Source organism: Phyllostomus discolor, chromosome 12 (genome assembly GCF_004126475.2).
Source record: "Phyllostomus discolor isolate MPI-MPIP mPhyDis1 chromosome 12, mPhyDis1.pri.v3, whole genome shotgun sequence".
Classification (NCBI taxonomy): domain Eukaryota; kingdom Metazoa; phylum Chordata; class Mammalia; order Chiroptera; family Phyllostomidae; genus Phyllostomus; species Phyllostomus discolor.
This window is the reverse complement of record NC_040914.2, coordinates 76,806,298-76,825,205: the sequence shown is the minus strand read 5'-3', so window position 1 is coordinate 76,825,205 and position 18,908 is coordinate 76,806,298. Positions and strand designations below refer to the sequence as shown.

The 18,908-nt window shown below is 58.2% G+C and overlaps 2 protein-coding genes across 2 annotated transcripts; one reads left to right on the top strand and one right to left on the bottom strand.

Moving 5' to 3' along the window:
• The first annotated feature begins 1,142 nt into the window (after positions 1-1,142).
• LOC114488214 (cytochrome b-245 light chain) lies at positions 1,143-8,859 on the top strand. Its single transcript, XM_028501892.2, has 6 exons — positions 1,143-1,297; positions 6,217-6,286; positions 6,774-6,848; positions 7,058-7,141; positions 7,724-7,805; positions 8,431-8,859. The coding sequence occupies exons 1-6, from the start codon at positions 1,240-1,242 to the stop codon at positions 8,647-8,649; spliced, it is 588 nt and encodes a 195-aa protein (XP_028357693.1). The 5' UTR covers positions 1,143-1,239; the 3' UTR covers positions 8,650-8,859.
• A 2,140-nt stretch (positions 8,860-10,999) lies between these two features.
• Positions 11,000-18,460, bottom strand: IL17C (interleukin 17C). Its single transcript, XM_036013570.1, has 3 exons — positions 18,411-18,460; positions 12,243-12,647; positions 11,000-11,670 (listed from the first exon to the last, which is right to left on the bottom strand). The coding sequence occupies exons 1-3, from the start codon at positions 18,458-18,460 to the stop codon at positions 11,409-11,411; spliced, it is 717 nt and encodes a 238-aa protein (XP_035869463.1). The 3' UTR covers positions 11,000-11,408.
• Between the last annotated feature and the right edge of the window lie 448 nt (positions 18,461-18,908).

Genomic DNA, 18,908 nt, shown 5'->3' with positions numbered 1-18,908 from the left:
GTGGGGAGGCCATGGCCATGTGCCTCCTCCTGCAGGACCGGGGAACCTGGAACTTGCCCATTCACTGACTTGCTCCTGAGGAAGCTGCCTTCTGACCCAAAGTGCCCCTTCAGTTGCCCAGCCCTGCGGTGGGGTGTTCAGCACTCAGCCTCCCCCATGGCCATGGGCCACACTAGGTGGCTGACAGGGTCACCGGGACTCTGACAGGTGTGGGGACCTGGTTTTGGTCTGGTTTTATGTTTCCAGCACGCAGTGGGAAGCATGTGTGCAGGAAGGAGCACGGATTTGGGATGGTTCGCATCCCAGAAGCTTAGGGTTTCTGGAACCCAGGAATGGCTGTTACGTTAATTTCCCATTAGCGCACAGGTCAGTGCACTCTTCCCCACTCCCCTGGGAGGGTCAGGTGCTGCTGCTGGCCCAGAAGGGGGTGAGCAGAAGGAGATGACAAGTGGACAGGAACTAGCATCCCTACATTCTAGGTTTCCCCAGCTCTGCACACCTTGTCCCCCTCCCCTAAGTGAGTCCTGTCAGCAGAGGGCTGCCCACCACACCCTGGCTAGCCCAGGGCCAGCGTGGGGGTTGGGCCTGCCACTGTCTTAGGAGCAGACATTGACTTCCATGGAGGAGCCCCCCAGGCTCAGAGGCTCTTGTCTGAGGCCCTTCTCCCTGGAGGGGAGCTCCCCCGTGGGCATGGTGAAGGCTCTGAACCTTTAAACCCTTCTAGGAATCTCTTCTGAAGAAGCCCATGTTGGCACCTGTAAGGAGCTCAGCATTCTGGGGGGAGTCTGCCCCCCGCAGAAGCAGGTGTCTTCCTCGCTGGGTTCCCCCTCCCCTGTGCTCACAGGAGCAACCTTAGGACGCTCCGGCTTGGCCCGGGGCGGGGCTGGCAGTACAGGCGTCTGGCATCAAGCAGGCATCCGAGTGGGCGGGGCCCCGCAGTTCGCTAGCGCTAGCGGGTGCTGGAGGTGGTGAGCCAAGAAGGTGTGGGGGGCCGGGCAGGCCTCCCGAGGACCTGGTCAACCTCGGTGCCGGGTCCCCCCCACCCCCACCCGAGTCCTCTCTCCAGGGGGCGGGGCCGGAACCCAAGAGGCGAAGCCTTTCGGCCTGGCGGGGCGGGGCTGGGGGTGGGCAGACCCCGGGAAGCTAAGGGGCGGGAGGTGGTGCCGGAACTCCGGGCTGGGAGGTGGCGGTCGAGCGGGGTTCAGTGTCCCAGCCAAGCCAGCCGTGTCGGCCGCCAACATGGGGCAGATCGAGTGGGCCATGTGGGCCAATGAGCAGGCGCTGGCGTCCGGCCTGAGTGAGTGCACGAAGCTTGGCGCGGGGGCGGGGGCCGGGGCAGGACGGGGCGGGCTGGAGATGGGGATGTGGGGAATCAGCGACCCATGGCTGTGGGCTGGGGCAATTGGGGCGCCGGGACCCCAGGGCGCTGCGAGGGACGGGGTGGGCTGGAAACGGGTCGAGGATCCAGAGTCCTGAGGGGTCAGAGGCTCCGGGCTGCAGGCCGGGAGTTGTGAGTTGAAGCCCAGAGATGGGGGGCCCGAGAGTCCTGTAGAGTCCTGCAGCTGCGGGGCGGGAAATGGACCAGCGTCAGGCTGGGGTTGGGTGGCGGCCGGGCGGTGGGAGACCTCGGGCTGCGGAGGTTGTCCGGAGACGCCCCTGCAGATTCGTCTGCCTAGTCCCCTCCCCCTTCTGCTGCCCTCTCTTCACCCCTCCACCCTGCCCAGACCTCCTGCCCATAGAGGAAGTTGCGGCCAGGGTGGAAGAGGCTGTCGTCCAGGGTGGTTTCCAGCGAGTTACTGCTGTCCAGGATTGGGAAACCTGGGCAGGACCCCCTGACCCCACCGCCCTTGCAACCCTGGAGTCGGCTTCTGCCCAGGGGGCGCCAGGGGCTCCCTCTCCGGCCCTGGGCTTTCACCAGACATCTAAAACCGCTCATAGGGACCCCTCCTAGCTCCGCTTCCAGAGACTGCTTCTGGGGAAGGATGACAGGCCCCCGACACCCTGAACCTGTGCTCGGAGCCCTGGGGAAAGCACAGTGGGGTCTGCACCCCTGTGCTGCACTGGGAAGGGGAACCGCCCAGGACAGGCGGCTGAGTCTGTGCCCAGGAAGGGCTGAGGGAAGAGGAAGTGGCCCAGAAGCTCTGTCTGCCTCCGGGGATCTGCCACTCCCAGGAAGGACCTGTACCCCATGGGGGGGTGTGTGGGGGAAGACTGTGGAGAATGGGGTAATGAGGAGGGTCCCAGCCTACCACCATTTCCCCTGAGACCCAGCCGGAAGCACCCCCGCCACTGGTGGGCTGGAGGAGCCTGGTAAAGCTGTGGGAGGTAGGCAGGGAGATGTAGAGGAAGTCCGTCTGGCCTTGAACTGTGAGGTCACATTTTGAGGTGGGCAGCTTGGGGCATGAGACCCAGTGGTCTGCTCTGTGTTGAGGCAGGTCATCCCCCAGTGGGTCAGATCCTTCTCACTTGTCCCCAGAGCTGACCCCAGGCTGTCCCCGTGCCTGGCTGTAAGGCCTTAGATGGCTGAAGACCAGCCTGCCTTTCTCCAATAGCTCCCAAACCCCTGTCCCACCCCCAGGAAGTAGAAGGTGACAGAGGGCACCAGACTGGAAGCTCTGTGAGAATCCTAGGGTCTAGTCCCAGTGGGTGCAGACAGGGACACTCCTGGTGTCCTGTTCACGGCATGCCCACTGTGTGCAGGCTGTTCCTTCCTTGCCGTAGCTAATGTTCAGTGTTGTGAGGCCAGTGCAGTTCTTAATCCACTTGACATTGAAGTCAAGTCCTAGAGAACTCGGAGCTCTGGCCCCGTCCCCTCCACCATGAAGTGAGGCAGCTTGCTGGAAGTTCTTCTGGGGCCCTTCCCACTCTGAGTTCCCCCCTTGCTGACTTTTTCTATTGACTCAGAATAGACTGCAGCCACCTGGGACTGTCGGGCCTGGCTGGGCCCTACCATCAGGTGCATCCAGCAGGCTTCTTTTTTGTTATAGAAAATCCCATCCAATCAGAGCATGTCACCTCCTGTCGAAAACACTGCAGTGGATGCCACTGGGAAGAATCAAAGCCAGATTCTGGCTGCTGTGCCCCTGCCCCCTCCCCCCACTGTCACTGCAGTTGCACAGGCCTCCTTTCTGTCCCCGGATCTCCCGGGAACACACCAGGGCCTTTGCAGAAGCAACGCCCCCATCCAAAGCACCCCGTGGCCGGCTCCTCCATTCGTCTCTGAGAAGTCTTTCCAGAGCACCTGGAAATCTCTGTCACAGTCCCCTGTTCTAGCTCACCACTCTCTGGTGTTTATTTCTGTTCTCTCCTGGACACCGTAGCCCGTGCGAACAGGGGCCTTACCTGTCCCGTCCCCTGCACCTGTGAGAGACCTGCTACACAGCAGAGCTGCCATTCTCATGCCTCCCTGGCCAGCCAGTGGCGGCTTTGCCCAGCGTGAGAAAATGATACCCCCAGAGACGAGTAGACGCACACTGAACGTGCAGGGAGAGTACCCTTCCCTCCCAGCTCACAGGAGTGCTGATGAGCGAACTGAAGAGTAATTGTGTAGCTGAGCTTAACTCCAACAATAGGAAATCTGGCCATAAAAGCACAGTGAGGTTCCCAGGACATGGGACTAGGGCAGAAGGAAGGGGCACCTGGGAAATTGGGACCAACAGGGGCTCAGGCTTTTACCTAGTGGGATTTACGGGCCCCATTGTAAAAAAAAAAAAAAAAAAAAAGGAGGCTGAAATGAACTGTATGCCTCAGGTCGGAGCCAGGAAAGGGCTGCCTGTACAAGAACCCAACTAGAAAACTGTCCCATCCAAGGAAGCCTGTCATTTGCTGTTAGAGCCTGGATGAGTAAAGTCACAAACAAGACAGAACCTCCAGAGACTCAGGCCTGTGCTGTGCATGGGGTGAGGGCTGAATCCTACCCTGCGCTACACGGACCGACAACCCCAAAATTCAGATAAACTGGATCCAGGACTGGAGAAGCCCATCGGCCCCACGCAGAGGCAAATGTGAAACTGTTCTGTAAGGACAGTTCCTCTACCAGGGCACACAGACTGCCGCAAGAAGACAGGCCCTGTGGGTGCAGCTGGCAAATGTCCCCACCGTTTGAGGAAGTAGACACCAGGCGGGCGAATGTGCCTCCTTAGCGTCAGAACCACCAGTGCCATGAGGAAGAGACTCGAGAATATGGGTACAGACATGTAGGTATGTTAAAGCTGTTCAAGGAGATAAAGGAATAGAAAATTATACAGGGCGATGCGAAAATGACTAATATAGGATGTCTAGAAATAAAATATAAAGTCATTGAGGATTAATTGAATCAAGCACAGTGTAGAGGTGAAGAGAGACTTAGTGATGTGAAAGGTAGGTCTGAGGACACCGCCGAGCGTGGCTGAGAGAAGCTGAGTCGTGTGCAGGACCCCACACCTACAGGATGGCATTTCCAGAGGGAAGAATCAATGGAATGAAAAGAGGCAACACAGAAGGGAAATTCCAAAATTGAAAGAGGAAACAATGTTCTTACAGAATAAAGGCATTTGTTTAACTTCCTTCTGAGACGCATTGTAATGGAAATATATACCATTGAAGGAAATCTCCAAATTTACCAGTTAATAAAGTGAATTAGTATCAGACTGATGTCAGACTTTTCATCGTCAATAACAGATGCCAGAAGACAATGCAATAATATCTTTGGTGTTGAGACAAAAAACATGAATTTAGTATCCAGATAAACTATTATTCCATCCAGAATGAGGGCACTTTCAGGTATCCAGAGAGTTGCTGCTAAGAGAACCTCACGGAAAGGACTACTACAGGATGTACTTCGACAAGAGAGAAGTTAAATACAGAAGAAAGGAAGGGGATGCAGGAATGAAGACATAGGCGACTAAGTATTGACTGTAAATAATTAATGGGTAATTTAGGGGGTGAGATTGAAGTTAAATGTTTTGAAGTCCACTTGTGGTTCAGGAAAAGGAATTTTAAAATTAAAGTTTAATCAAGCCAGCAGGAGGAACAACAAAAACACTTGGTAAAGAGAAAAAACAAAATAAGTTCCAATTACCTGCAATCACAGCCAATAAAATCTGTTAAATTCACTATCAGATTGGTTAAAATATTAAAAATTCAGTTACATCAGCCTATTTGTAATAGCCCCCAAACTGGAAGCAATCAAAGTTCCCAAAGACAGAAGGATGGATAAATTGTGATTGATTCGCACAATAGAAAATCATGAAAAGAATGAGCTAGTGACACATTCAAACCCCGTGAATGACCCGGACAGCCTTTGGTCGAGCATACAAGCCAGATCTAGGGTTCCAGAATGGACTTGACCGGGCACAAGAGAGCTTTCTGGGAAGGTGGGAATCTTGACTTGGGTGGAGGTCATACGGGGGTGCACGTGTGAGAAGTCATCAAGCTTATGCCTTTCTTTTATTGTATGTAATAATTATACCTCAAGACCTGCTAGAAATTCTGGGGGTGGGTACACAACAATGTGAATGTACTTAATGCCACTGAACTGTTCACTGTAAGACGGCTAAAATGGAAAATTTTATGTCCATTTTACCACAATAAGAAAAATGTCTGGGGAGAAAAGACCCAGCAGGACCACACAGAGCCGGAAGTAAAGGGGCGGAAGAGCTGACAGGTCCGAACCAAAGGCGGGTGTAGGAGTGAGCACCAGCATCCGACAAACCGGAATGGGGTGAAACACAGGAGCGGGGCAGACAGGAAACATGCAGTGAGGAGAGGCTGTCCGCGCAGCCGACGCAAAGTCCACAGTCAACGATGTGATCTTTAAATGCAAAACCTCAGAATGACGGGGTCAGAGAGCTCAAGAGTGAGTGACCAGGCTGCAGTCCAGGCTCCTCCTGCCTGGGGCTGTGAGGCAGTCTCTCCCGCCCCAGCTCCAGGGACGCAGGCCCAGGCCCGGCTCCACCAGCTTCAGCCCCTTCCCCTGTCACGTGCCACTTCCTCAGGGAAGGCATCCTCCATTATCTGCAGGCGCCTGTCTCTGCCTGGGTCCCCTCCTGGGCAAAAGGGTTGACAGACTGGAGGGCAGCTTCGTGGTGGTCTGTTGGCCCAGCTGTGGAAGGGGGGGGCACAGGGGGAGGTGGTGGACAGAGCCCCCTGTGGATCCCAGCCCCTCGGGGAGGGGGTGGAAGCAAGCCTTTCCCATGGGCAGGGGCTCCTACTAACCCACTTTTCTTCTGCCCACAGTCCTCATCGCAGGCGGCATCGTGGCCACTGCTGGCCAGTTCACCCTGTGGTACTTCGGCGCCTACTCCATGTATCCTCCCACCGTAGACCCAGCGGGTGGGTGGCACCGCCAGGGGCGGTGCTGGTGGCCTGGGGATGGAGATGCCACTGCCTCCGTGGCTCAGCACTTTACAGTTCCACAGTGCTGCTCACACCCCCGGGCCCTTTAGACTCAGCAAGTGGGCTCAGCTGCAGTTTTGGAAGCTGAGGCTCAGCAGGGAAGGGACTGGTCTGGTGCCCAGCAGGGAACGGGAGGTGTCATACCCCCAGGGATCCTCTCTGAACCCTCTTTTATCAGTTGCCCTGTTACCTGGCTGTTCCGGGCCCTCTGAAACCCAAGACAGGCAAGGGAGAGGGAGGGTGCAGGACCAGCAGCCTAGTGGCCAGACCTGTGGGATCCCGCCTGCCTGTCCCCTGCTGTGTGGCTCCAGGTGGCACTTGCGTCTGTCTGTTCCTCAGCAGAGGGGCTCACGCGGCCCCTCGGGTTGGGCCAGGCTGTTCCTTAACCACAGCTTCAGTGCAGCAGGAGTGTTAGTCTGCCTGCTGGAGTACCCCCGAGGGAAGAGGAAGAAGGGCTCCACCATGGAGAGATGGTCAGTACCCCCTGCCCTCAGTCCAACCCAGGGGCTGCTCAAACCCGCAAGGGTGGGACACTCAGCCAGGGGTGCTGCGGGAGCTGGGCCTGTCCCTCGGAAGCCCCGGGTCCTTGAGGGGACAGCAGCCAGGGTGATTTGGGGCAGGGTGGGCGTGGGGGTGCCGGGCAGGACCTAATCCATCTTCCCTCCCTCCTCACTCGGCCTAGGGGACAGAAGTACCTGACGAAAGTGCTGAAGGTGTTCGGGCCCCTCTCCAGGAATTACTACTTCCGGGCCTTCCTGCACCTGGGGTGAGTCCCGCCCACCCTCGTGCTCTGGGGTGGGGGGTGGGCCCTGGTGCTCCTCCCCACGGGCCTAGCCTGGCGGCCTGCACAGGACCACTAGGGGCAGGGCAGGTCCCTCTCAACCCAGCTGTTTTCCCAAACAAAACCCAGGCCCCAGGCTTTGCCGGAGGCTCCCCCAAACCTGTATCCGTCATCTCCTCCTGCTTAACAATTCCCCCTAAACCCTAGTGACGGGGGGTGCAGCTGGGCAGCCTGCTGCCTCACACGCGTGTCTGGTGGTGACTGCAGAGAGGCCAGCGCATGCTCCTGCCCCTGCTGCTGCGTGGGCCTCCCCATAGCGTGGGGGAGGGGCCGGAGTCAAGGGTTCCAATGTAGTTAAGGTACAAGTCAAGGCAGAGGACAGCTCCAGGGACCCGAACTTAAAAGCCCAGCCTTGGCAGGGCCAGGCGTGCCCTCCGTCCACAGTCCTGGGGACAGCACACTCACGGTCTGTTTCGTAGCAAGATCTTAGGCCTCTGCCTAAGACCTGGAGCCCCCTCAGACTGCTCTTCTGAGCCTCCCATCCCCCCACACCCACCCCCTCCCCAGGCTGTCGGCACCAGCTGGCGTCCTGCTTGCCACCATCCTGGGGACAGCCTGCTTGGCCATAGCAAGTGGCATCTATCTGCTGGTGAGTGGTGTCGTCTGTGGTCAGCCCTGCTGATGCTTGACGCCTTGGCCCCTGCAGCTGCCTGCAGGCTGAGCCAAGGCCGGGAGCCGGTGTCCGTCCTGGTGGATGGGGCCGGGAGTGACTGCATTTCAGCAAGTTCCCTGGTGCACGCTCTTCACTCCCCAGCAGGCCCGGATGCCCTCGGGGAGGCCCCAGGCCGGGTGGGTCCAGGCTGAGTGGGAGCCTGCCCTCCACGGCTCTCCTCCTGGGCCCCTACCACACTGAGTGCTGCCCGCCTCTGGACTCACTGTGATGGCCACGCTGGCCTGGCCTGGCTGGCCTGCTCCTGGGGAGACTCTGGGAGCGTGTACCTGGAAGTGGCTTCCAGGGGACCTTTCAGAAACACAGGAGCCCATGCCCCTCCTGCTGGCAGGGTCCCTCTTGACATGGTGGAATAACCCCAGTTTGGGGTCAGGCAGAGCCTCTGGTCAGCCTCTTAACCTCTGAGCCACAGCCCCTGCAGGTCTAATGGGATTCAGTCTGAGTTCTGCTCTGTGCCCTGGTAGGGGTGTGGGAGTGCAGGGGTGGGCCAGGCTGGGCGTGGGCCCTGGAGGCTCCCAGAGCCCAGCCCCTCTGTTTTCGGCAGGCGGCCATCCGTGGTGAGCAGTGGATTCCCATAGAGCCCAAGCCCAAGGAACGGCCGCAGGTCGGGGGCACCATCAAGCAACCACCTAGCAACCCCCCACCCCGGCCCCCAGCTGAGGCCCGAAAGAAGCCCAATGAGCAGGAAGAGGAGGCAGCAGCAGCAAGCGTCCCCAGCGGCCCCCATGAAAACCCTGTGCCAGTGACCGATGAGGTCGTGTGACCAGTGCTGCCAACTGCTCCCTGAGTGGCCGCTGTCTTGTGTAGCTTTTGGGGGGCACCATCCAGACCCCAAGAGCAGTCCCTGACCTGCCTGGCAGAACCATAGGCCCTCTTCTGCTGTCATTCCCAGAAGCCTGTCGTCTTTCTCCATGGCACCTGAATCACGGCGCTTTTTCTATTCCATGAAATAAAGTATCTGGAATTCCAAGTATTTGAGTTTCTACTCTAGAAATGAAGTCCCCAGGCCTGGGAGGAGGGAATGTGTGCCCCCCCACGAGCTTTCCTGGACCTGCCAGACTCACCTTGTGGAGGCCCCTGGTCCCACCCCAGCAGCTGAGTGCAGCGGGAGTGCAGGTGAGCAAGGGGAGGCCCCAGGGGAGCCCCGCCAGCCTTCACCTTGGTGTCGGCCAGGCCAGCTGTGGGGGCGCCAGGCCTGCCCTTGCCTCTCCAGTCCTGAGGCTGCAAACACACACACCAAACATCTCTCGCTCTTTCTCCCTCTCTCCTCTCTCTCCAGGAGGGGGCCAGACATGGCCCTCCTAGGTACTGTCTTTTGCTCCCTAGTGGGGAGCCCCATGGCCCCCAAGCTTTGCCTGGCTTCAGCTCACATCCCGGCCTGGGAAGCCTCCTTGGTGGGCTCTCCCCAGCCACCTGCTCTCTCAAGGTCTGGAAATCCCTTGCCTCTCATTTGCCACACCAGCTCTCAGCAAATCCTCCTCTCAGACCTGGAATTCCAGGCATTCCAAGTATCTGGGGCCCTCTAATGCCCCAGGGCCAACTCAGTACCAGCAGCCCGGGCCCAGGAAATGGCCACTGTGGCCTCCCAGAAGCACAATAAAACTGCTGGCCCCTGCTCTGCCCTGCCTCCTGCAGGCCATTTCCAGCACTGTGGTTGACCCACCTGGCACCCACTCAGACCCACAGACTCCCACAGTCCAGGACGACACTCTGTGCACCCTGGCCCCACAGTTACCCTCTGCTCCCTCGGCTCCAGCCAACGGGCCACCGCAACCCTCAGACACAGGCACGCTGCCTTCTCAGGGCCCTTGCACGGGCTGTTCCCTTTGCCGGGAACACAGGTCCCTGGCTGGCCATCCAGGCCTTGGCTCAGGTGGCTTCCATGGCCGTGTGGCCTCTGTTTGAAATTGCAGTCCCTCTGCCTTCCCTGCATCACTGTCCTTAATTCCTTCACCAGCCCTAACGGAGTACTGTGTTACTTGTCCTGTGGTGGTCATCGTCACCCCACATGTGGGCCGCAGAGGTCTGTCCATTTTGTCCACAGCTCTGTTCCCAGCACCAGGCACACAGACACTCAGCAAATATGTGCGGATCCCCTGGTCCTTCCAGGCTCAAGACCAAGGTCACCCGTCCCGCTTCCTGGTGCTTGCACACACTAGGCATTACGCAGTGAGTGAGAACTACTGGTCAGGTGGGGGGGTGCTGATAAGGGCCCAGCAAACCCCATAGTGCCCTGTCAACCCTCAGATTTGGCTGGGCCTGTTCGGGGGTCGTGGCTGAGCCAGAACTGCCCCAGGGCCCCTTCCGCAGCTGCTGAGGCCACGCACTTCTGGGCCCCCTTAGCGAAATGCCTCCGACAACCCCGTGCGGGAAAATGCAGGTTCAGGACTTCCGTAGTGAGAGCACAGGCCGGGCCATCGGTTGGCCAGTGGGGCATCTGGCCTGGGGACGCTGGCCAGCTTGGTTACCCCTGGACTAGCAGGTCACCTGTGGTGGACAAAAGCCCAAGGGGATGTTGGGGCCAGGGGATGGCCTTTGGAGCTCCTGGGCCTCTGCTGGGCTGGGGGGGCAAGGCTCAGACAGCTGAAGGTGACGGCACTCACCCAGGCTGCACAAGGTGCCCCCTGAGCTGGTGCCCCCTGGGAGTTACCCTCAGAGATGCCGGTCCCTGGGGTCGCAGAGGTGTTTCCCAAGGATGGAGAGGGTGTGCACTGTCACAGCGTAGGTCTGGCCACACCCTGGGCCAGTGGGTAGAGGAAGGCCTCTCTTCGTCACAGCCGGGCTGTGGGGACGCGGCCCATCCCGGGGCCCCAGCGCCATCACCAGGAGGCGTCACCAGGCGAAAACCACAGTAGCCAGCAGGGCACACCTGTGCTCTCCCACCCTGCATGTGCTTGGGGTTCACGCACAGGCCTTTCTGGTGAATGTGGGCCTGCGGCAGCTCCTGCAAGGCCAGCTGAGAGTGAGGGCCCGGCCGGCAGGGGTGAGGGTGAGGAGGGTGTCTTCACCCCTGTATCTATCTGGGACATCTGGCGCTGTGCCTTTGGGGTGTTTATCAATTTAATGACACACATTTGCATTTACAATAAATAATTATTTTAGAAATACAGGGGAGGTGGGAAGAGGGAGCGTGGGGGATCCCAGTGGGACCACCCCGTGGGGCCATCTGAACCCCTTTCCTGTTTTTATTTTAAAAAGTTCTAGAGAATAATGAGGTTCCTTCTAGCCCACTGTTTGTGTGAAAGGGCGACTGAGCATCGAGAGGGGCTGACCAGGGCAGGGTCACCAGCCCTCCCTCGGAGCGCCCAGTCTCCACTGTCCTTCTTCAGACTAGAGGCCTGGAGCCCTGGTGCCTGCCCGGGGGCCCTGGGTAGGGGGAGCGGGGTCACCCAGGGCATATAAATAACCAATAAATACACAAAATAAATAGGAGGGGCCCTCTCTGCAGAGAGAGCCCCACTGTCCAGTCTGGGAGGCCATCCCTGCCCACAGCACAGCTGTGGGGACAGCTGAGGCGAGTGGTCACAGTACCACCCTGGGTAGGACGCAGGTGCAGCCAATGGGCACTTGGATGGACTCGACGTGGAATTCAAAGGCCCCAGGCGTGGGCACCCCTGTTGCATCCTGGGAGCAGGGCTGTCTGCGCAGCACCAGCAGGCTCTGGTGCAGCGGGACAGAGTTGAGCGCTGCTGTCTCACGGCCGGTCCTGGTGCTGATGCAGCCCCTGCACAGGCACTCGGCAAAGGCCAGCTTCTGCGGGTAGCGGTTCTCATCCATGTCCACACTGCAGGAGAAGAGTGGTGAGGCACTGCAGACAGCCTCAGCGGGCATGTTCCTCCTTCCCTGACTGCACCCCGTGGCTGCCCTGTGTGCAGTCACTCCTGGGGCGCTCCTGGCCTGAGAGCTGAGACATCAGGCTGCAGGGAGCCCAGAGGGCAGGCATGCAGTCAGTGCTCAATAAGTGATGATTTCCCATGACTCCAGTGCCCTCTCAGAGCACAGTAGCTAGGGTAGGTGGCTTCCATGAGCCACCCCCTACCTCCCTTTTGGTCCAGCCCATCGCCTGCAAGGGCTCAAGTGGGGGTCCCAGAATTTTCCCAGGAGACCTTGGTACCCAAGGTCTGGGCTGAGATCTCAAGACAACAGTGGCAAGAAGGAGCTCACTTGATGGGACCCCACCTCCCATCCCCTGGGACAGGGGCCTGGCTGGAAGAGGTCAGGATGCTTATCCCATTTAAGTAGTGAAAACACTGAGGCTCAGAGAGTTCTTCAGGAATCCAGTGCCCAGAGAAGGGAGGGAGCAGCCCAATGCCACACAGGAGGATCCCAGTGCCCAGGGAGCCCCATAGCCCTCACCGGTATCTCCAGGGAGAGATGGAGCGCTGGTGGATGTCGGCTTCCAATGCCTCCTCAGGCTGCAGCACCGGGCACTGGGTTCCAGCTGGGGGCCCCTTGTGCCGCTTCCTGCGGCCCACTGCCTCCAGGCTGGACACCAGGGCTACCGGCAAAGTCTGCTCCCACTTGGCAGCTCGGGCCAGCAGGTGTGCAGGGGCCCGGCCCAGGGGCAGCTCCTCAGCTGAGTAGCAGCGTGGGGTCCCATGGGTGTGGCCTCCCCAGAGTGGGGGGCTATGGACAGCCAGGCTGGCGGACAGCCAGAGCAGAAGCAGAAGGCTGGGGAGGAGCTGGTGGAACAGGAAGTGGGTGGTCAGGGCATGCCCAGGGAAGGGGGCACCTTGCTGCCACCCCAGCTTGCCCTGTTCCCTGTGTCAAGATGGGAAATGGCCTGCTCTTACAGTTGGGGAAACTGAGGCCCAGAGGAGCTAGCCCCTCGGCCCAAGCTCCCCAGTGAACCAGAGTTCCTGTGTCCTGGTTTCCTCCTGCCCCAAGATTTGGGGGGACTTCCTGGACCCCATCCCAACATCATCAGCTCAGAGCTCAGGGAACTGCCAATCCTTCTGGGCCAGATGGCACTGTCCAGGTGGGGGTGTGGGGAGAGGCGGCTCACCATTTCAGTGGCTGGGCTCAGAGTGGCTGGCTGGTGTGTGCCTGGCAGCAGTCCCAGGTATACTTGGCTGTGGTTCTGGGGTGCACCAGTGGCAGGCCTGGCCAGCTGGCTGTCAGCACCTTTATACTTCTGGCCACACCTGGGGAAAATCCAGCATCGTTTCCTCCTTGGGAAGTGCCCAGCTGCCGCTTCCTCCTCCCCTCCCTTCTGGTCCCCACAGACTGTCCCCTTCTCCCCAGCCCAGGGCAGATGAAGCCCACCCACCCCTCGCTCCAGACCTCCTCTCACTGCCACCCTAATTGTCACCCTATTCTGTTTTCCTCTCGGCCCCACCCAGAGGGACCCCACCCCAGGCTATGCATCTGTAGATGGAGCTGCAAACAGATCCTGCCTATGTAACATTCTGGAACCTTCTGTAAAAGGGTTTTTCCTGAGTATTCTTTTTTTTGTTTAAGATTTTGTTCATTTATCTTTAGAGAGGCAAAGGGAGAGGGAAACATCGTTGTGTGGTTGCCTCTTGCACGCCCCCTACTGGGGACCTGGGCATGAGCCCAGGCCTGAACCCTGCCTGGGAATCAATCAGCAACCCTTTGGTTCGCACGCACGCTGGCACTCAATCCACTGAGCCACACCAGCCAGGGCTGCTGAGGATTCTTCAGCTTGCCTCTCTGATTACACCTGTATGTTTTCGCTCTCTGGACCTGGTGACCCGGTGCCTGGGGTGGGGCTCACACATCACATGCCGCAGCACAGTGCTCCTGTCCCGTCGGTGGACATGAAGTTGGTTTCATTTTTTACCTAAGATGATCAAGGTCAGGGGAACGGCAGTGTCTGCCTCAAACTGCCGGTGGGGGAAGTCCCGGGGAGACTTGGGGAGCTGGGGAGTGAGCGTCTTCAGACTTTGTCAGGGTGGGGCAAAAGTGGATTTAGAGAAGTGAGTATTCGAAACACAGTTTCTTTTTGTTTTATTACTTATTAATTATTGTATTATTTTCCATACTAACAGTTGTAAACCTACTTTTGCCCCACCCTGTGTGTTTGGGCTTCCGTGTGTATTTTTGAACAAAAATTCAAGCTACATGTCTGAGATGGGGGGGGGAGGTGAAAATGCCTTGGAAACGTTAAGGAGCAGTGTGCACCCTGGGAAGCTTTATTTAAGAAGGCCCTGGGAGCCCACCTGCGTCCCACCTACTCATGCTGCTGGCTGAGAAGAGAGGTGCTGGGGGGTGCCTTTGTTATCCTGGGAAGGAGAGAGTTTGGAGACAGATCTTGCAAAGTTTTGAATGGGGTTTGAAGGCCATCCTGGGGAGGGCTTGCCCCGGGGTCCCTGGGCAGGCGCCTAGGCACCCTCCAATGCTGAGGGCCCTGCCTGTCCTGGTCCTCTCAAATCAGAGGGGAGTGGAGGAAGGGTGCCAACCTGCCCTCCAGTCTTCCTTTGCCTGACGGTAGGGGCCGGAGTGTATATACCGTTACGGCACCATTCTCTGTTTAAAGCCACAAACCTGGTGGACATGAAGACCCCCTGAGAGGGGTGGGGCTGGAGACGGGAGCAGGACACCTGAGATCTCCCAGCAACGCCACACAGCAGTGTGTGACTCTGGGCAAGGACTTGCCCTCTCGAGGCCTGAGCATCTGCAGGGTTAAGCTGCCCTCCAAGGAGACGGTGAGGATTAGAGGAGGTCCTACCCTGCATGGGTGGACAGAAGTGCCCCAGCAACAGGTGCTGTGTCATGACTGTTTTCTCTGCTTATTTTGAATTATGGATGGATGGGATGGCTGGATGGATGCCATGAGTCCCTAGGACTGCCCCCCTCCCTTACAATGCCACTACCCATTTACCCTCTGCTTGCATGCTTCCTGCAATGGGGAGCTCACCCACTGCATTGTTTGCTAGGGCTGTCATAATAAAGTACCATAAACCAAGATGCTTAAAGCAAGAGAAAATTATTCCCTCACAGTTCCGGAGGCCAGAAGCTGCAAAACAAAGTGTCGGCAGGATCCTTGCTGCCTCTCCCAGCTGTGTGTGACCCTCAGAGTCCTTGGCTTGGAGACCCATCACTCCAACCTTTGCCTCGTGTTCACATGGCCTCCCTGTGTCTGTGTCATTTATGAGGACACGCGCCCTCCTCCAGGACGATCTTATTTCAAGATCCACGCCTTAATGATATCTGCAAAGGCCCTTTTCTCAGATAAGGACACACTCCTTGCAGGCACTGGTGGCTAGGATTTCAACATATTTTTTTAGGGGGGGACACAATTGAGCCCAGTATACCCTCTCGTACTGGATGCTGACATTGTGTGTTAGGTCAGGCTGAGAGAACTGGGACCTGCCTGCCTGCTGGGGCCCTTGGAGGTCTCAGAAAAACTCCAGCCCTGGCTGGTGTGGGTGGCTCGGTGGATTGAGTGCTGACTTGAGAACTGAAAGGTCATCAGTTAGATTCCCAGTCAGGGCACATGCCTGGGTTGTGGGCCAGGTCCCCAGTAGGGGGCACTTGAGGGGCAACCACACATTGATGTTTCTCCCTCTCTTTCTCCCTCCCTTCCCCTCTCTCTAAAAATAAAATCTTAAAAAACATTGTTTTTAAAGAGAAAAATTCCAGCCCCTCCTGCTGTTCCCAGAAGTGTGGTGTGAGCCCCTGGATGGCAGGGGCCATGTCTCCAGCACACCCAGTCCTAGCACCTAGATGCTCCACTAGCACAGCAGAACCAAGGGGAGATAAGCCTGGATGACCTCATGGGAAAAAGCAGGGTGACGATATTCCCCGTGCTGGGCCTCTAGGCGGTTCATGCTGGCGAGGCAGGGAAGCCAGGAACCCAGGAAGGCCAGCGGGCAGCAGCATTGCTTCCTTTGGTCTGGAAAGTCCGGCTGCACTCACACAGGTGTTCAACAGGAAATGAAAAGGCTGTAAAACTTGCTTGCACAGGGGTTTCTGGGGTTTCCCACCCTACAGGAAGGCTCTGGATGCTTGGGTCCAGCAGGGGCGGGGGTGGGTGTTGAGGGGGGCCACCTCCCTGCACAGGCCAACCCTCATGGGGTGTCTGCATCGTCTGTGTTCCTGTGTCTGTTCTGAACAGCCGACCAGGCACGCACAGTGCTCCATTGAGGAAACTGGGACCCTGACTTCACGCCTATCCCTCCTCACCATGGGCCCCCTGCTCCCACGCAGGCGGCCAATACAAGGACTGGGAGTGTGTGTGTGTGTGTGTGTGTGTGGTACGGGGTGGGGGTGGGGCCGGAAGGGCACAGGGCGGGCAGGGGCGGAGCCTCATTCCCGTGCTGCTGACTGCTGAAGCAAGCACAGAAGTCCCAGGTTGGGCAAGACTGGAAGGCACCACCAAGTGGGAGGTCTGAGGGCATCTTGGAGGCCGTGTCTGGGAAGAACCCCCCGCAAACCATGCCCACAGGACCACACCCGATTACCACACCCCCAACTCTCAGAGACACACAACTAAGAGGACAGAGACACAGGAAAAAGAATGTGTGAGGGCACTTCAAAGCAAGAGGAGGGGACAGACAGAGGAGACAGGTGCAAAGTGTCACAGACAGACAAATTCGGGAACAGAGGCTGGCAGAGGGAAGGCCGTGGAGAGAAAGACACAGGCCAAGGCAGAAAGGCAAAACACAGGAGACACAGGGACAGACACAGCAGGTGCTTCATGTGTGGCCCAGCCTGTGGCTCAGAGCCTTTATAGCCCTGGCTGGATAGAAGCAGCCAAGTGGGTCTGGGTTGGGAGGTAGCCTGCAGGAAGGGTTTGCTCCAGGCTCTTGGGGTTCCAGGCTTCAAGTTTTCACCTGTCCTAGAGGGGGGCCCAGCAACAGGGCTGAGACCCCTCATCTGTGAAGGGGGCATGACAATACTGTCTCCCCTTTCGCTGGAGGGTGTGACCTTCCTGACCACTGGGCCCCAGGCAGCTCTGCCTGGAGTCAGTGTATCATACAGCCCAGTCATGTTGTTCCCACAGCACTTTGCATTGTCAGGAATGACTTTTGACTGCATCTTTGTCCATGGTCCTGTACATGGGGCTTTCTAGGGTGGGGGCATCCCTGCTTGTTCACCCAGGGCCGAGGCCAGGGCCTGGCTTTCCTCAGCCAGAGCTCCTGAGTGAGGATGAGAATGACTTCTGCTCTGTGGGGGTGGGGGGACTTACAGGCTGGCAGGGGAACTGCCACGGAGCTGGAGGGTTGGCAGTAAGTGGGGAAGGGAAGCCAAATCTGGAGGCAAAAGGGGTAGGTGGAGGCCCAAGCCCGGAGGGGAACAGCAGGGGCCTGACCCCGGGGCTGAGAGATGAAAATCAAGACTGGTTCCTTCCTCTGAGACAGGCCAGTGTTAGGAACTTGGGGCCAAGCGCTTCTCTGGGTTCCAATGGAGGAAACACAAGGTGTCAGCTTGAGGACAGCATTGTGGCTGCAGACACTGGAGAGACTGAGGGGAGGGGCTGAGAGGAAGTGGGAGGAGTCAGCTAGGTCAGCGTTCCAGGATCAGGGAACGGCAAGTGCAAAGGCCCTAGGGTGGGAGAACAGGCCAGCGGCAGGGAGGGATTAGCCTGGTTGTGCAGTGAGGACTGAAAGGCAGGGGACCCCACAGTGCACTGGAGGAGCAGTGTGGTGGGCAGAGATGGAACTTGAGAAACTCGCAATTATCCCCACTATTTGCATGTTAACCACCTGTCAGGATCTCAGTCAACAGGTCTCCCTTTTCTCAGATGCCTGGCCTGGAATGTTCTCCCCACTAGACCCTGCCAGGGGAGAGCTGGCTCAGGGTGAGGCCCTCACCCCTCCCAGGACAGGCACGGGGCCCCAGCCTAGCCCAGGTGAGCCATGACCCCCTTGTTTAAACCTAGCTTGGGTCAAGCTAGCTTTGGGACCCAGGGCTGTGGCTCCAGCCTAGGTGTTAAGAGGTCAGGGTCAGGTCAGTTTCTTGGGACCGGAAAGGGCTAGAGGAGGGAGGAGTACAGAGACCTGTGTAGTGGGCTCACCTGTGGGATCCCGGCTTTAGAGGGGCAGTCACTGCCCAGCTGGATTAAAGGACCCAGTGGCTTATAGACATGGAACACAGGGACAGGCTGGCACTCAAGGTGTCCTGGATTCTGGCTCCATGTCCTTGAAATCCACTCATTCAGAAAATGGGAGTTCCTTTTGCATCTGGCTATGACCTGATGGCACACCAGATAAGCCTTTAAAAATAGTGGGAGACACCCCACTCAGGCTGCTGTGCTGTAAGAGGACGTGGGCACCGGATGGAAAACAGTGCGTGCACTCAGGAGGCCCGGCCGCACAGCCAGTCTGCAGCACTGGCCCCTGCAAGCTTTCCTGTCCAGCCTGACTGCCACCCAGCTGCGGGGTGGAGCGCCGGGACATGCACACTGTAAGCTGGTGTCAGCTCAGCAGCTCGTGTAAGTAGATGAGGACCCCAGGCTGCTGCCTCTGGGCACTGGTTTCACAGGGCCCTCCTGTAGGATTAGAACTGGGGGGCGGCAGCAGCGTGGGCTCTGGGGGTGTTTCATTCCCTAGTCCTTACAGTACTTGCTTTATGGGAACCTGAGGGTAGTGGGGCATGCTGAGGTCCATGGCACCACTGTGTGAGTTTAATCTGACCAAGAAGGACCCCAAGTGAGCACTGGGGTTTGCCCCACAGTGGAAAGGGCCCTACTGGGGCTCTCTGGACGGCAGTGGGCACCCCAAGGGCTGCTGCCCTGAGAACGGTGGACATTTCTGTTCCGCAGTGGATGGACAGCATGGGCCTGGGCCCAGGACTTCTTGAGCGTTGATATGTGTACAGCTGTGTGGGGGCCAGACAGTAAATTTAAGGCTCTGGGTGGGGCACTGGCTTTGGGGACAGGTGTTGGCCTGGCTCGAGGAGGATCCTTCCTGACCTCTCTAGCTCAGGGCCCTCTGCTGGAGTAGGTGACCACGTGTTTGCATGCAGGAAGCCCTGCCAGGGCCAGGGCCAAGTCCACCACCAGGAAACTGAGGCACAGTGCTCCCTGGGGGTGGGGGGCAGAGGACAGAGTGCCTG